The 16844-nt window shown below is 41.3% G+C and overlaps 1 protein-coding gene across 1 annotated transcript; it reads right to left on the reverse strand.

Annotated features, from left to right (window-relative positions):
• Positions 1 to 9886, reverse strand: gucy2d (guanylate cyclase 2D, retinal). The gene is made up of 18 exons (XM_008302603.1): positions 9028 to 9886; positions 8635 to 8936; positions 8153 to 8525; positions 7964 to 8048; positions 7753 to 7861; positions 7495 to 7614; positions 7323 to 7403; positions 6930 to 7106; positions 6680 to 6836; positions 6436 to 6585; positions 6137 to 6285; positions 5889 to 6052; positions 4456 to 4648; positions 2667 to 2841; positions 1969 to 2067; positions 425 to 519; positions 249 to 331; positions 1 to 85 (listed from the first exon to the last, which is right to left on the reverse strand). The coding sequence occupies exons 1-18, from the start codon at positions 9884 to 9886 to the stop codon at positions 1 to 3; spliced, it is 3456 nt and encodes a 1151-aa protein (XP_008300825.1).
• Positions 9887 to 16844: the final 6958 nt, after the last annotated feature.

A 16844-nucleotide genomic window follows, 5' to 3' on the forward strand; every position in this document is an offset into this window, starting at 1 on the left:
CTAGCCCATCCTCTTCTGTCGATCAAGGAACTTCTGTCGTCTGTCAGGAGGTATTTCATCTAAACCGATACCATGATTGCTTCCTCTGTAAGAGAAAATACAGCGTTTCATGTACCATAACATTACGTAACCATTGCATTACATGAAGCAATGCTGCAATGATCTGAACTTATACAGTGTGAATGTAATGCAAGAACTACATCAGGAAAATCACATTTATGCACGTGTTAACCAAAACGTTCTCTTACCCTGCCATGTCTGGAGGAATTGGTAGAGGCTTGTTGAAATCATCCCTTCCCACCAACCAGTAAGTGTTCTCGACTCCTTTTCCCTACAAATGATTCATTGTTAGCGTTCATTTGCTGATGTTGCAGAGCCAGAGGACGTCATGTGTCTGTTCAGTGTCGTTTTTGGTTTTATTTACCTTTAACTCCGTCAGACCTCTCACTTCTATTTTATATCCCAGCTTCAAGCTGTTCAGGACATCAACTGTGCTTTGGTTGACATGGATTCTGTAAGCTGTGAAAAGACAAAAGAAAGGATTCATATTGGTAAAAACAAACTGATTTAATATCAGGAGTACATGTAAACTCTATTGGTCTGTAGGAAATTTCCCCACATTTTAAAGGTCCCACATGGTGGAGATCCTTTTAATGTTTTTACATTTTATGATTGTTTTAAATTTGGAAGTGTAAAGCAAAAGCTGTTAAGATATGAAAACATTTACTTCTGCCATTAATCAAGCTCCCCCATAACTAGTTCACAAGCCAGTAAATATTTGACCCAGGTGCGATGTTACACCTCACTAACAAATCGCCGTCCAGTTAAAACTGTGACCCATCGTGTTCTTCCTGAAGGGGGCAGGAACAACAGAGGTTCATTAGAGCCAAACAACCTGTTTAGAATAGCTCTAAAACCAGGGGTTATACAGTCATGGTGACATGAACCATCTTTGCAGTGTTTTAAGTTGAAAAAAAGTGTCAAGACTGCAGGGACATGTAAGACTTTGATTAATTTCCTGTAAAGGAGAACTATATGGGACCTTTGAATGATCTGTATCTGAGAGACCAGACAGAAGTCAAGCTGCCATTTTGACATTCAGCCACTTGGTGGCAGCAAATTATGCAGTACTGCTTCCTCCTTTTAGTAAAAAATATATTTAGTCCTTCCTAAGTGCATATTTGTTGTTTAGATAAAGTAAATTACACTGAAACAGCCAGTTTAACCAGTAAATACTTCATTATTTCAGTATTATCTTCAATGATGGCTGCAAGGTGGATTGGTGGTTAGCACTGTTGCCTTGCAGCAAGAAGGTTGCTGGTTTGCATCCCGGTGGGAGCACCAGAATCTTTCTGCGTGGGGTTTGCATGTTCTCCCTGTGCAGCGTGGGTTCTCTCCGGGTTCTCCGGCTTCCTCCCACACAGTCCAAAAACATGTTGAGGGTAATTGGTGATTCTAAATTGTCCGTAGGTGTGAATGTGAGTGTGCTTGGTTGTCTGTCTGTAAGTGTAGCCCTGCGATAGCCCTGCCTTCACCCTAAGTCAGCTGGGACAGGCTCCAGCCCCCCCGTGACCCCAGTGAGGATTAAGCAGTGTATAGATAATGGATGGATGGATCTTCAATGATCTCCATCAAATGTGAGAGTTTGATTTTTATGTTTAAAAGTTTCAAGTGTGCCTAATATCCAATGCTCAAGTTTACAGTCAGTTTGTACACCATGCAGAGGCTAACCGAGGCAAACTTGGTCTTTGACGACATTTATTCTGAAACTTCAAATTGACCTCTAATTCTGTTGATAGTCTTAAAGGATTAGTAGGGACTGCTCTCTTAAAGCCCTGTTTAGCCTCAAGCAGCGTGTACACAAACTGCCACACACCTGGTCTCCTACCCACTATTACAATTTCAAAAAAATGTATAAAAGTAAGCAGGCATCTGTCTGGTTTAAATTACTGTCAATGAGACACTCACACAACCCTGTGGACTCCATTCGAGATGCCGTGTTGACAGTGTCTCCAAAGAGACAGTACCGAGGCATCGTAAGGCCGACTACACCTGCTACCACTGGGCCTGCAAACAGAATACAAACACACACACACAGAGGTTACAGGGGCTTCAAATATGGTAGCATCTTATATCATGGATACTGTGTGTGAAGTTTTTACATTGTGGTTTCTGTTCCATTTGAACAGCTTTTATTCCATCTCTTTTCAAACAGACTAAATAATCTCTTTCAACAAATGTTCAGAATTCTTTTCCCAGTATGTGACATTAAAGCTGTGCCCGACCACTTCTGTGTGCATAAAGAAATTCATAGAACAGAGTTAGAAAAATCCAGAGTCTGCAGTGTGTTAATTGGATGACAGCACTCTAAGTGGATAGTGTTTCACTGGTCCAAGAATAAGTTCCAGACGAGGATAAAGGAGGTAAAAATACCTCCTTGCCTTAGCAGCTTGTACTCCAGCATTCTTATTCCTCTGCAACTAATTAACTTTAACTGACTCTGAAATGGAGTTTAGGTTTATTTCCCGCCATATTACTCAGTACACCTGGATTCGACTTTTAAAGTAATTACTTACGGTAAACAGTTGTCCATATGCTGCCTCAAGATGTTGCAGCACGTTGATCGGGGTTTATCACAGCACAGGAGGGATGAACATATTACTCACCAGAGTGCAGGCCAATACGGATCCTGACTTTTAGCTCAGGCATGTGTCGCATCTTGAAGGTCCCGATGCAGTGGAGGATGTCGAGAGACATGTTGGCCATTTCAGCAGCATGACGGGTACCGTTCCTGGTGGGGACACCTGAGGCCACCATGTAGGCATCTCCAATAGTTTCCACCTGAGTGCCATAAAAATGAAGAGTTGAACACACATACACATACTGCCTACTCTCAGCAGTTCAAGATTTACAATAAAAATAAATACAGGAAGGAATTATAAAGGAATTCCCTTACAGTTTTTCTTAGTCACTTTGGTTCATTTCTCAGATCAGGATTCTCAAAACTACTTGTTCAATCTTCACATCATTGTGTCGCTTGTGCACATCAGAAAAGCAGTTTCTCATTTTTTTGAACAAGTTCTAAATGCTTTGGTACATCCATGCAAATGATTATGTACAGTTCTCTGCTGTTTCCTACATTATCTATAGCTTACATCATGTTGATCAGAATGGATTATAATAGGTCTCTGTTGAATTGTCTCACCCCCACAACATTTAGGCATTAGTTCATCACACAAGTCTTTACATGCAAAATGGCTGAACAAAGCATATTTCTATACATTTCCATTAGACTTTTTTCTAAATCTGTCCTGAATTGGTAAGTTGCTCCCAGGTGAATCTTGAATTTCTCTAATAAAGCAAAGTGTGTGTAGCATCACATAGATAAACCAATGATAGACCAGGTTTCTGAAATAGCTCAAAGGTGCATCTTATGAACCATCAACTGGCAAGTATAGAGAAAGACTGTACTGTAATTCCTACAGCACTGCATGTACAGTTTTCCCTAAGAAGACTGTCTTATGTTCACATTTCTACTTTTGTTTTTGTCTTGATGCTGTGCAGTGCTGTCTTTTCCTTTCTGTATTGCAATGACATGGTCTGTCAACAAATCACAGTACAAACCCTAAATGTGAATCTTGTCCAGTCTCTTGCAATCAATCTCCCACATACACTAAGGTGTAACTCACAATTTACAATAATTGTCATCAAAACTTCAGCCATAGTTTATATCAGAACATCCCTCCAGAGTTCACTGTTATACTGACAACATGACTAAACAATCTGACTGTCTTATTCGTACACATTGACACAGGGACTTGTCATTCTGATGCCACTGACATGTTCATTGACAGATATTTAGTTTTGAGAGATGAACTAAGGATTTTGAGCAAGTAACTGCTTTTTGCAGATAATCCATGGTGCTCTTACTATTTTGCAAATGTCAATGTTTGGTACATGTCTCGAGGATGTTTCGAGAAATGTACCAAAGCCGCTGAGAAAAGCTGTAATAAATAGTGGCAATAGAATGAGTTGAAATGAAATGGATACACTCAGATTCAGCAAAATCAACAACAACTTGTGTAAAAAGTTCAATAGGGAAAAAGAAAAACTTGTTTCAAAAATGAAACAAATTTTTGATTAATACATTAAGTAATTTATTATCAGAGTAAAGCAGAGCTAAAACTGGGTTATTTCGACTCAATGCTGGTCGTTGACTTTATCTAAAATCATTTTATACATCACTATATAAATATAAAGGTTTCTTTTGATCTACAACAGATCTATTGTGTCTGTAATTACTTTATAAAAACAATGAATAATATTTCAAAACACTGATTATCAAAAACATAAAAAAGTGAAACAGGTGGCCTATAGATTAAACATAATAATACAGTTTATCTCATGATGCTGTATATAACTACATAGATAGACACAAGATCCTCCAGCCCTCACCTTGTAGACATCATGCAGCCCGATGATGGCATCAAAAAGCGTGTAGAGGTCATTGAGTAAGTCGACCACCTCGATGGGGTCGCTGAGAGCTGAGATGGTGGTGAAACCAACAATGTCACTGAAGTAAAGCGTGACCTCGCTGAAATGCTCCGGTTTGACGGGCTTGCCAGTCTTCAGCGCCTGGGCCACAGACCTAAAGAGAACATATTAAGCAGAGATGCTGATTTTCTCACAAGAACTGTTCAAAGTAACAAATGAAACACTTTCAAAGACTTTAACAGACATATCTGTCCCTCTCTAATTTGATTAAAAAGGTAATTCTACAGTTTTCTCTCAAACTTTTATTGCTGACCACTGCAAAACAGGCAGTATGTCATCTCTAACAACATGACTGACACTGTGTGATGAGACTGTCCTCTCAATCTGCAGTTAACAGTTTACTACAGGAGAGTCACTTCTCTGTGGCAGATGAGTTATTTCAAATGACTGCTGTCATTTTTATATGACCTCATATAATGATTCTAATAAGCTATAGCTAAATTGATTTCAGTGACATGAAGGACACAGCTGAGTTTGCTAAAGCATCCAACTTTCGGATGAGAGCAATTAACGTCTGTCTGGGACAGAAACATTATTGATGATCTGCACTGCATATCATAAACGGAAACAAAATGAGGTGGCTGACTTGTCGCACAAACTGACACACATCATTTACTATGTAAACAAATTGGGAGGCCTTGTAGAAAAAATCTTCTTAAGATGACATACTAGTAGAAATAGACTATGATGCATTACCAGGATGCAATACTATACAATAGCAGAAAACACTGTTGATCCATTTCATCTGGTTGTTAATTTGAAGTTAAACATCACTTTACATTTAGTTATGCATGAAAAACTACAGAATAATTGGTATAGGCAAGCAAAATCTAAAGAGAATTTTAATGTTAGTGTTTGCTTTAGGCAAGTTTGACTGTCTGATCGCATCCACGTCACTGTGATGTTACTCCAAGTGTTCCCACACTTGCTAAACAAGGCAAAAACACCATCACGTTCTGGTGGAGAAGTTGGAGAAATGACTAAAGGAGGAAAGACGTAAAAGAAATATTGAGAAACGCGCTTTGACGGCTACAACCTCACAATACTTTCACTGTGTTTTTGAGTCGCTGCACAACACCTCAGACCACTGCTGTATGTGAGGGAGCAGTTAACTGAGAACTGAATCATCACAGGATTCAGGGATGCTCTCTGACCTTTGACCTCTCTGAGGCAGTAAAAGGAGCATCATTTAAGCGTCACATTTAATTGGAATTGTGTCACGTTTTATTGGAATTGTCTTGATGCGCTACAGACCTCCATATTTATGACTTAGAAAATTACACTGCATTTTAATTATGTCTTTCATGTGTCAATAAAAGTTGCTGGACACTCACTTGGGCAACATCTGCGCTACCAGATTGTCAGTCTTCTGTCTCTCCACCTCCAGCTCCTCCGTCCTCTCTCTGATCAGATCCTCCAGGTTGGAGGAGTACTGTTCCAACATCCTCAGCATAGAGTCGATGATGTTGGTCTTCTTTCCCTTGGTGATGCTCTTGAACTATCACACAATAAAAAGGAGGCATCAGAATGTCCAACTTTCTCCAAAACATCATACGAACACGTGTGTTTTCACTGTTTTTACCTGTTTGAAGAGCTCCTCGAAGGTCGGCCTCTTGTCTGGCTCTTCGCTCCAGGCCTGCTTCATGACCTGTATCACATCCAGCGGGGCCTCGTCCACGGACACAACAGGCCGACACAAAGGAGGAGGTTCTTTGATCTTATTGATGATCTCTGTGAGCACAAACAACACAGCAGCGCAGACACCAATGTTAGACACACACAAAAATGCAAAAACAGACAGATTTTGTGCAGCCAGGTTTTTCCACCAAACTATGAATGTCACTGCTAGTAAAAAGCACATGCAGTGGAGCAGTTACTCACCCTTGGTGGGCATGTCCAGCATGCAGTAAGGTGCAGAGCGAGAAATGACCTCCTGCACGATGATGGCGAAGCTGTAGACGTCCCCATAGAAAGTGCCCCTCCTCCTCAGACTCGAGCTTCTCAGCAGCTCAGGAGCCGTCCAAAGCAGATCTTTTCGAGAAAAAAGTTGCGCGACCATTAATAAAAGTAAATGGGCACCAACAAAGTCTGAAAATGTTAAGTGTGAGAATGCACATGCCCCCACCTTCTGGCTTTTCGTCATCATTGTCGATGCTTTGGGCAATCAAGATCTCATTGAACCCGTAATCTGTCACCTTCAGCACAAAGCGGCCATCTACCACACAGTTGCGGGATTTGAGTCGCCCATGGATGATATCACGATTATGCAGGTACTTCATCCCCTGATGACAGATTTTGAAAAATGTCTAAGTGATGCAAAACATGGTGATGTGAGAAAAAAAAGCATGAGTGAGTTATTTTTTTATATGTCTTACCCGGATCAGATCCATTAACAGAGAAGACTTGAACATCCAGTCAAGGCGAACATCTTCATTGCTGAGCAAATCCTCCAAGCTGCCCCTGGTGCAGTGCTCGGTCACAACACCAAAGATGCCCGAGTCGAAGAACAGCCCCAGGAACAGGTTGAGGTTCTCGTGCCTCATGTCTCTGAGCTGAGAGGAAGATAACAGAAACATGAATGTCAATCACTGTGCTTGAGTCATTTTTGTAACCAGTCAATACTTTTGCCTTATTCTCAATTACAGATGACTAAATCTACTTGGTTTCTGGCTGCAATGAAGATTTAGTTTTTGTAATAAGGACTCATGTGCCTTTGGTTAGGACAAAATAAACAGTTTGAGTAAAGAACTTTAGTTTCATTCATTTACCTTGACGAAGACAAACTCAGTGCTGCCATTGACGCCTGACACAGCTCCAGCGGGACATTTCTTCAACCAGACCCAGTCCCCCTAATACAAACAAATATTACAGTCAAATCATGAGTCATGCGCTCCAAATCGGTAAAGTTTATTTGAATGAGTCATGTCAGACTATCCTCACCTCAAACACTGCAACATTGGAGCTGTCTGGCGTGGAGGCTAAGTAGCTGCGACCGGACACTGAATGATGAGGCGTCTTCATATCCAGCTGGCTCTTCATAATGCTCTCATCGTTTAGCTTCTGCTCACACACAGAGTTCAAAGAGGACAGATGAGCTTAGAGGAAACAATGTACAATATTCAACTTGCTGCAAACTGCAGGCACAAAGAGAGAAGAAACCCACAGTTACTGTCAGTATTAATTCAACTCAGTACTGACCCGTTTGCTGACTTGAGTGTTGATGAAGACGAGATCATCGAGAGTCAGGACTACCTTTGTTGATCCACCGCTACTTCCACCAAAGCTGAAGCCAACCCTACCACTTCGTCTGTATAGACACAGGATTACCAACAATCATGATATGTTCTAGAAACCGTACAAAATCCAACTGAATCAAGTATAATTATTTTCGCATCCTGCTCCGACTTACTTGAGACGAAGAAATATGTTCACTGCACATCCAAGAAGTGAAATGAACAAAAGGCAAATAAAGAAGAGAGTGACTGAATCCAGGCCTTTGGGAAGAGAAGAGAAACACACAAAGACAGGAAGTTTGAATGCTCTAAACTCAGCAATGTACACCACAACAGCTTATTTATATTTTCTGATTGAGGCTCACCTCCAGTGCAGGCAAAGTATGGGCTAAACCAGCAACCTGAGTCTTTGTAGGGAGTGCTGCCTGCAAAATGGATAGAACGGCCAAGATATTTCAAGCCCCCCGTCTTGCCATCTGTATGAGATGCATGGAGAGCATGCGTGGAGTACAGAGTGGTGCCTATTCCGCTGTAGTCCAGCACTACATAGGGAGCCTGCATGCCTTCACCATGCCTGCCAGATCTCAAGGGTTGGTTGAATCCTTGGAATTCAAAGCCACCAGTACTTTCACCCAGGATCTGACCAGTTACCCAACGGCCTCCATTTTCACGCGCCTGCTCAGCAGTCATAGCTGTGAAGTACATCATGTTGTAGATGGTGCCAAAGAATGGAGAAACCTATCAGAGAAAACAGCAGTGCAGTTGTGTAAGTGTTTTTTGTTTTTTTTGCTCTCCTTCATGACTTGTCATTGTTTCCTATCATCTCCTAATAAACAACGAGTGTTACCTGCTCTGGTGGAGTGCTGCTACGTATTTCATAGCTGTCCTGAGCATCTTTGAAGGCCTCGTAGAAATTGCGCTCTCCAGAGTCCATAGTGATAGTGAGAACACCGTCATAGGCTTTCCGCAACCTGGTGTCATTACCTAGCATATAGTATGGGGCATCTCTGTAGGGCAGTGAGTACAGAAGGGTGTCGTAGGGAATGAACACGTAGCCACGGTCGATCATACGCATAGACAAGGCTGTTGTCAGAAGTTGGTACTGAGCTTGGCCACCAATCAAAACAGATGGCATGCACATGATGATCACTGCAGAAAAGATAAGGTTAAAAAACTGTTTATTTGCATGACTCGTGGAGGTTTCTTCTGTTAACTGTTTTTTCGGTCTTATACTACTCACCTCTGACCCGGTCTGCTTCCCGCACTTTTGTCAGGGCTTTCCGAGGCCCGTCCTTGTTGTCCTCCATTGTGACCACGGGATTGACAGGCAGGCCAAGGGCCCTCAGTGAAGAGGCCAACTCCTGTCCTGTAGCTTCCCACACATCTTGCTCCTGCGATATTATGGCCACATGCGCCCAACGAAAGTACCGCAACACAGTAAAAAGTACATGGGAGGACAGTGGCAGTGGTCTCAGGAAGGTAGGATACATCCCACCTTGGTTCATGTTGGGTTTGAGGCAGCCCCAGGAGAGAATCCCAGCATCCCACTCTTTTGCGTACAGAGCAGCTGAGGAGCAGTAGCCTGGGTTGGCTGGGCCCAGGAAAGCAGCACCATAACCGTCTAACCCAGCGAAGCGAGCAAGGGCACGGGATGACTTGCAGTCCTCATTGATCAGCGTATAGTCATACCAGTAGCCTTTGTTGAGGTAGGGGTCTTTGTTTATGCGGGCGATTGCGAGTCGGGCTGCCAAGTCTGGGAGGGCTTTGGAGTATAAGAGGTCACATGCCCAGGGTCCAACCAGGGCCATCTTAAAAGTAGTTGCCCAGGCTTGACAGGGGAAAAATGAGATCATGAGTAAGGGCAAAAGAAACCAGTTCCCCTTCCATCTCCTGGTGTGCTGTATGGTGGATGATGGCAACTGTGGTTTAGATGATAACGACTTTGATGACAATGATGACGATGTTGATTCAAACTGACTACACCCGCTGGAGCTGTTTGTCCGTATATTTCTTTTTCTCTTCACTTTTATTGAGCTGTGCTGCCATCGGGGGTGGTAGGAGAGGTTGTGCAGACAGCGAGGGTCTATGTTGCTTTCCATGTCCTCACACAGCTGTTCTGATGCTTCAGACACAGAAGGCGAGTGGAGTTTATGGTTGTTGGTGTGAGAGTGAGTGTCTCTGTCAGTGGGACTGTCTCCCTTGGCACTCTGTAGGCCTCTAGTCCAAAACTAGACGGGCGACAAGACGACTCCAAGCCATCACTGCCTCCATGAAACAAACAAAAACAAAAAAGGTGGTAAGAATTAGAAAACTTATAGTATGACATTTAATGTGATCGGCATTTGCTTCCTATACTTTGTCTACTGTGACACCTCAAGGCTTATTGAGTCTCGAGGACACAGGTATGATCAGTGACCTCAACTCACTTGGTGCTGAACTCAACTTACATGCCTCTGGCCTCACCTTACGTCTCACTGAGCTGTTTTGTTTAACAGAATGTAATGTTGAATCTTATCAGCATCCATCTGTCTCGCTCAGGACACCCCGCCCAGAGTCCCTGTGCTGTTCCTTTTGGAATTAATGGTATGTGAGTGGCAAGCTGATTAGCTCTGCCAGGGCTATGGAGTTTAGATCAAATGCCAAGTAACGTGGAGCTAAATCTGGCCCTGATGTCTGCATTTGGTCTTGGTATCTCTTTTCCCTGCTAAAGTCAATCTCTTGAGATCCCTTCTGCCATCCTTTTCTGGACGATTCTACTTCTTCAACCTTGCAGTCACCTCTCCCACATCTAAATTTATATCAGTGGCTAGAAACATCTCAAGATTAAAAGATTGTTTTTGTCCAATGCAAAAGATAGCTAGATGAACCTTACATTGGTGCTTCAGGATCATTTAGAACAGACAGCTGAGCTTGATTATTCTCTAACTTTCAACTTGAACTTTAGAGACTTTCTGAAATACAAGGAACCACAAAACCAAAATTGTGTTTTTAACAGGTGAACAAACACAGATACTTATTTCCTCTAACTCTATATTGAGATTTTTTTTATTTTTTTTTAATGGCTGACCATGTCGAAAGTATTAATAGTAACAGCACAGCAAAAGGCCTAAACACCTGCCTGTGGTGAGGACAATATAAACAGCAGCTAATGCTAAAGAAAATCTGATAACTGTTTCATTTATATTGACCTTGACCTTGGTCTTGAGAAGAAATATAAAAAGTTCTAACATTGGTTTATAAAGTCAGTTTAACCGTTTGCACTCTGGAGGTCCTTGTTGTAAAAAACATAACTGGTGCCATTCTTTGAAGGTTGCCAAGCCCGGCCCAATCATGAAGACGCCACCTAGCACTACTATGTCTAAGATGGAGGCAGCATTGTTGGGCTTTGTTTCTGCTGCGTCAAAGATGGCTGCAGCAGTTTCAGAACAAGTAGTATTGATGTCACTGACTCATTGTTATAAAACTATTGTTCACTGTCTAGCTTGCAAAGCTGATTAGGCAGTATTTTTCAAATCTTGATCTGGATCTTGATCTGGTCTGGTGATAAGGATAGAGAGATTTATTATATTTCAAGTGCCTCCTGTCCATTGAGCACCTGTTTATTTTCACCTCATATTTCTGCACCTGTTACTGACTGAATTTGAGGGTCTTTTTTCATGTGGATATTTCCAAATCATAGTGTAAGATATAGGGGATTAAATAAAGAGCTTTTAGACTATAGCTAAAAATGCTGAAAGTCTGACCTTACATCAGAGTAATGCAGTTGACAAATAAGTTGATAATCTTTGTTTTTTATTCAACATAAGTCATTTTTGTCAGGAATATCTTTGTAAAGCCTGTTCATCAAGCTCATCGAGGCCTGTTACAGGTTAAAACTGAAATGTAAACCACCTGTCATTTTCAGTGTTTCAAAAATGACATTTTAACAATAGAAAATACCACAGAGCCTTATTTCTTTCCTCGTCCTTTAAACTGAAATGGAGCAAGTCAGCAGCAATCAACAAGCCTCCTAAAGTGGCTAATACTGACACTGGCTTATCAGTTGCTAATAGGTTAAGAGGAGCACTGACGAATGTTCTAACCCGGTTCTTACATACTACTGAAAATAAAAAATGGGTCAAATTATGTTAATTGACTAAAATTCTCTTTAGATTTCAAGGCGAGATCAGTACCTTTATATTCTGTAACATCTATGTAAGTCATTCGATCATCCTTGATCCTCATCGTCTTAACAGGAGTAGCTGCCCTACAAATGCATTTGAACAATTCTACAATAACGAGTTAATTGATCAAACTACATCTACATTACCCAGAAGACACAAGACAAGTCAAAGGAATAAATGTAATAAGAAACCGTTCTGACCTGGGGCAGCTTCTCTACATAGGAGCCATGTCAGGGTTGGAGCTTGTCGTTGAAAAGCACCATCCAAACTCCAGGTGGATTAAGAATACTGAAGTACAGAGCAGGAGTGGTTATCCTCGGTCTTTTGTTGTGAAAAAATATCATAAGTAATCCAAATGTCATGTGAAGTAAAAAAAGAAAAAAAAGAAAAAACTAGCTCCTTTTGCATCCAAGTTCCCAAAAGAAAAGGTTCAATAACCTCCACATTTCCAGCCGGTTGGTGTTGCTTTAGTTCTTGCCGTCCCTGTTTTGGACTGGGGCCCACCCCAAACCACAGAGCAACAGGACGGTGCGTGAGATGATGCGTAACTCTGATCCAGAGTTTGGATTGGTAAAAAATAGATTGGCAGAGAGGTGGGGACAGCTAACATGTAAAAAGAAAGGGAAGAGTGGGATGGACTTCTCAACCTTCTTTAGCTTTTAATCCAAATGAGTGTGGAACGAGTGTGTGTGTGTGGGGGGAGGGCTGAAGGAGATGAAAAAGAAGGTGAAAGTAGAAGCACATCCACTCTGTATCCTTTACATGGTGTATTAACATATGTGCTGATGAAGTCTTTAAATTATTCCACGTGGGAAGATTTTTTAAAAATACCTTAAACCTTGAGCATTGTAGAGACATTTGTGGCAGAACCAAATCTGTAAAAAGACAGAAAGGCGATCTCTTCTGATTACAAACCAATATTAAATACTAGGAAAATGTGATTTTAAAAAATGATATGATATTGTGAGGAACTCATCATCCATTAGGGGCTGAAGTTTATGGAACATTATGTACCAGAACACGGACTCTTCAAAATCCCTCATCAAAATCTATGAAAATTGCCTTTAAATGAAAGAGAGGTTCACTTCCAACCTGAAATCCTCATCATCATTGTGTTGTTTTTCATCATTGCTCATCCTGCTACCAAACCTCACTGGTATTTACAGTCATGAGAAACTCCTTACGCTAATGCTCTTAGCTGTTTTATCACTGATGGCCACTTTAATTTATAGAAATGCATGTCTATTTAATCGTGTGCATGTAATCACTTTCAGCTCGAGGCCATGATAAAGGGTCTGTAGCCTCACGTAACCCTGCTGCTGCTGCTGCAGTTTAAATCCCGCTAAGACCTTTACCCATACTCTTCGAGGTTACCCTAGTCTTCTCACATGTGTTGAGGATACTAACTAAAATGTAGCACAGTTCAAATGTCCCCACATGGCTGTTTCATACAATCATCCAGCCAATTACAGCTTATTCTCATTTTTCTTCAACAGCTGGAACCTGCGTTGAAAACAGAAACCGATTATGACAAATGGCAGCTTTCGTAAGATTGCTGCTGCAGTATGTCAAGCTATCTTTACTACTGATTTGCTGATCAGCTTTCCTCACATTAGCCCAGGCTTCACCCCCACCCGGCAAATTCTGCGAAAGATGGCAGTCCTCAGTTCAAGGGTCAACCTTACATGTGGCAGTACGGGTAATAAAGGCGAAATAAGTATGTGAGCTGGAGAACTGGGCTGAAAATATCTGTCTGTTATCTGTGGTAAGCCACTGAAAGCCTGCTGTTGCTCTTTTGACCTGGCAGTATGTACAGGTCACTGCAGTGCTACAGCTGGAAATTAAGCTTCCAGGAGAGGGCAGGCTCCATCTTTTAAACTGTGATTAAAGGCAAAGACGCTCGCAGATGAAGCTCAAACGCGTCACATTGCGACAGGGAGCTCTGCCGAGATCGATGGGCTATGAAGGTGACCTCTTACACATCAAAGTGTGAAGATATATTTGTATTTGTTTGTCCTGACTTGCACATTGATAGCAGCCTTGTTGAAGTAATCAGATTAGTCAGGTGAGGCTGTGCTAAACTGATCTGCTGCCTGCAAGCCTCTTAGCAACCTGGCTAACAGCGCTGACAGAAATCACTCCAAAGCAAGGTCAGACACACGGCCCTGCCAGTCGAGCAAAAAAAAGAACAAAAAAAAATAAATAGCCTGGCTTGGCCTACTGCAGAGGCAGTGACACTGAGGACACTGACAGGAGGGTGTCAGAACCAGAGGAGGCAAGTCACCCAGTATGTTTACTCACGTCCTACACCTAAGTAAGGTACTTAGTGCTGCTTTACACTTCAACTCTGCTGCATTTCAGAGGGAAATACTGCACTTTCTCACTCCCCACATTTATCAGAAAACCTTACACAAAGCATAATATAACAAGCTATTAAAATACAGCATATTCTATTCACTTCAGCTCCATTCAGTTTTATGCATACGGCGCCAATTCACAACATACAGTGTTTAACATATTAAGGTGGTGATCTCATGAGACCTCACTTTGGATTGAGCAAGCAGTAGGTGATGGTGGGTAACCCCTTTATTAGGGATATCTAGAAATTCCAGCCAACCTTTTTTCTTCGTTCCTGTCGTGCAGGAATCCAGTGTTTAGTGTCTACGTGTTGTTCACAGCTCCACCAAACTCTGATTTTCCCTGTAAATATCTCACCTGTTTTCATTTTAGTGAATCTCATAATTCTTCAATATTTTACCAAAACTGAGAGAAACAGACCAAGAAGTGAAAGTTGTGTATCAGAGCTTTGTTTTTTCTTTTTTCTTCATCTGATGAGCCCTCATCTGCCATCACTGTTCATCAAACTGTATATAAAGTAGTTCAAAGTAACCTGCAGCAGCTACAACAGTAACATGCTGCTGCTTCACTGTTATTAATCTATTGATGTAATATACAATAATACATCTGTCAGAGGGACTAAACCAAGAGTTTTATTTTAAGTATTTTGCATATGATGTACTTATACTTGATCTTGACGTTACTGATCAGTACTTCTGGCCTGTGATTTGCTTATTTGATTACCCTAATAGTCATTTTATTGAATCCTAAACTACAATCACAGTGATATATTTATTCAAGTAGCTTAGTAGATGATCTAATATGACTAATTAAACCAATGGAATAAACCTGCCTATAAAAATGGCATAAAGGGCCCAGTGTTCTTTCTGATTTTGTTTACTATTTATACTGCATATGTCATGTCTGTCTATAGCAGACAGTATAAGATTGACACATGCTGGGTCACGTTTGCAAAGTCACCGTGTGAATTTCCACTTCATAAGTACATCTGCCTCAGAATTATTTACTTTCTTCGGTGAAACTGTTTGTCAAAGTTAATTAATCAAATACTGAGAAAAAGCTGTGGGAGGAGCGATAGAGCAGCTTAGACGGCTGCCTCCTCTGTGACCCCACTTAATTGATCGGGTGAATTAATTTGGCAGCCTCTCACCAGCGTGACATCACTCTGGCCTTGCAGGATCACAGGATCTTAGCTGTACGAGAACACGGGAACACTTCCCTGAAAAGCATTTGAGAGTGTTAGTGTTGGATAATAAGAACCCTCCTGTCACTGCAGAGCTGTCACTGCCTGCTGCTGCCACGGAGTGACGACCACAGACGTGCATGCAGGGATTGGACGGGATGTTTTCCCACAGTGATCTTTAAAGTGTAAATTTAAAAGAAAAAAAAAAAGAAAGAAAGAAAATGACAGGCTAAAAAAGGTATTATTTTTTATTAACTTTACATATAGTACTAATTCCATCCATCCATTTCCTTCTGTGTACCTTCAGAGTCAGGTGGCAGCAGGTTAAGCAGGTCACTCCAGGCATCATTCTCCTCAGCAACACTCTACAGTTCATCCTGGGAGATGCTGAGGTGTTCCCAGGCCAGATGAGATATATAATCCTTCCAGTGAACTACCTCGGGGTCTCCTCTCGGTTACACAAGCACAGAAAACCTCCAAAGGTAGACTTCTGAGGCATGTTAAGCAGATGCCAGAATCACCTCAGCTGGCTCCTTAAAAACAGAAATGAAAATCTGAAACATACATTGACAGGCATTTCCTCTTATTTTAACAAATACGAACACAGAATGTTGACCACTGTATCCTAACACGTTCTGGGTTTTTGCTGCTCATGTTATATTATAACTTTATGCCTTTTGACAGTGGCCATGTATAAAGGAAAGCAAGTACAACAAAAGCCACTAATGAGGTTTTTTCCCCCTCACATTATCACTCTGAGCAGGTCCAGCTGTGGCCTGTAAGGACACTGCAGCGCCCTCTGGTGGTCGCTGGTACTCACCTGAACTGACAGTTCACTGAGGACACTCTTTGCTTAAACGTCCCAAGTTTTTTCACAGTAAGTGGTTAAAAGACATTTTTGTTTGGCAATTTTTACTTCCTATCTCCACCTTTCCATCTAATCTAATAGTAGAAACAATTATATATACTGATATATGTCTCAATATCTAACCACTTAGACTGACACAGAGATTTACTTAGTAAAATGTTAGTTCACACAAAATGTACAAAAATATTACAAGGTTTCAAGCTGTATTTAAGTTTCTGCACCGTAAACCATTTTCAGGTAATAGAGACATATGTTATCCTGCTGCCTTAAAAATATGAGTTAATTGTACTTTGATTATTTAGTAGAAAGTCACCTTATTTGCTGAGAATCTGTAAAAAATAACTGAAATAAAATAACTGAACTAAAAAAAAAACTAGTTCAATAAACTTGAGATATTAAATTGAATCAGCTGGTCACATCCAGTTACAGAGAGACTTATTAGGGTCCGAGCACCAAAGGGTGCGAAGACCCTATTGGAACTGCTC

Source organism: Stegastes partitus, unplaced genomic scaffold, assembly GCF_000690725.1.
Source record: "Stegastes partitus isolate 25-593 unplaced genomic scaffold, Stegastes_partitus-1.0.2 Scaffold1843, whole genome shotgun sequence".
Taxonomy (NCBI): domain Eukaryota; kingdom Metazoa; phylum Chordata; class Actinopteri; family Pomacentridae; genus Stegastes; species Stegastes partitus.

Bases quoted from the DNA above. Each gene is read 5' to 3' on its own strand.
- gucy2d (XM_008302603.1), bottom strand. From the start codon at position 9,886: ATGGAAAGCAACATAGACCCTCGCTGTCTGCACAACCTCTCCTACCAC. The intron at 7,615-7,752 runs GTCAGTACTGAG...GTGTGTGAGCAG, and splicing joins ACACTCAAGTCAGCAAACGG to AAGCTAAACGATGAGAGCAT. The intron at 6,286-6,435 runs GTGAGTAACTGC...TTGTGCTCACAG, and splicing joins GCTGGACATGCCCACCAAGG to AGATCATCAATAAGATCAAA.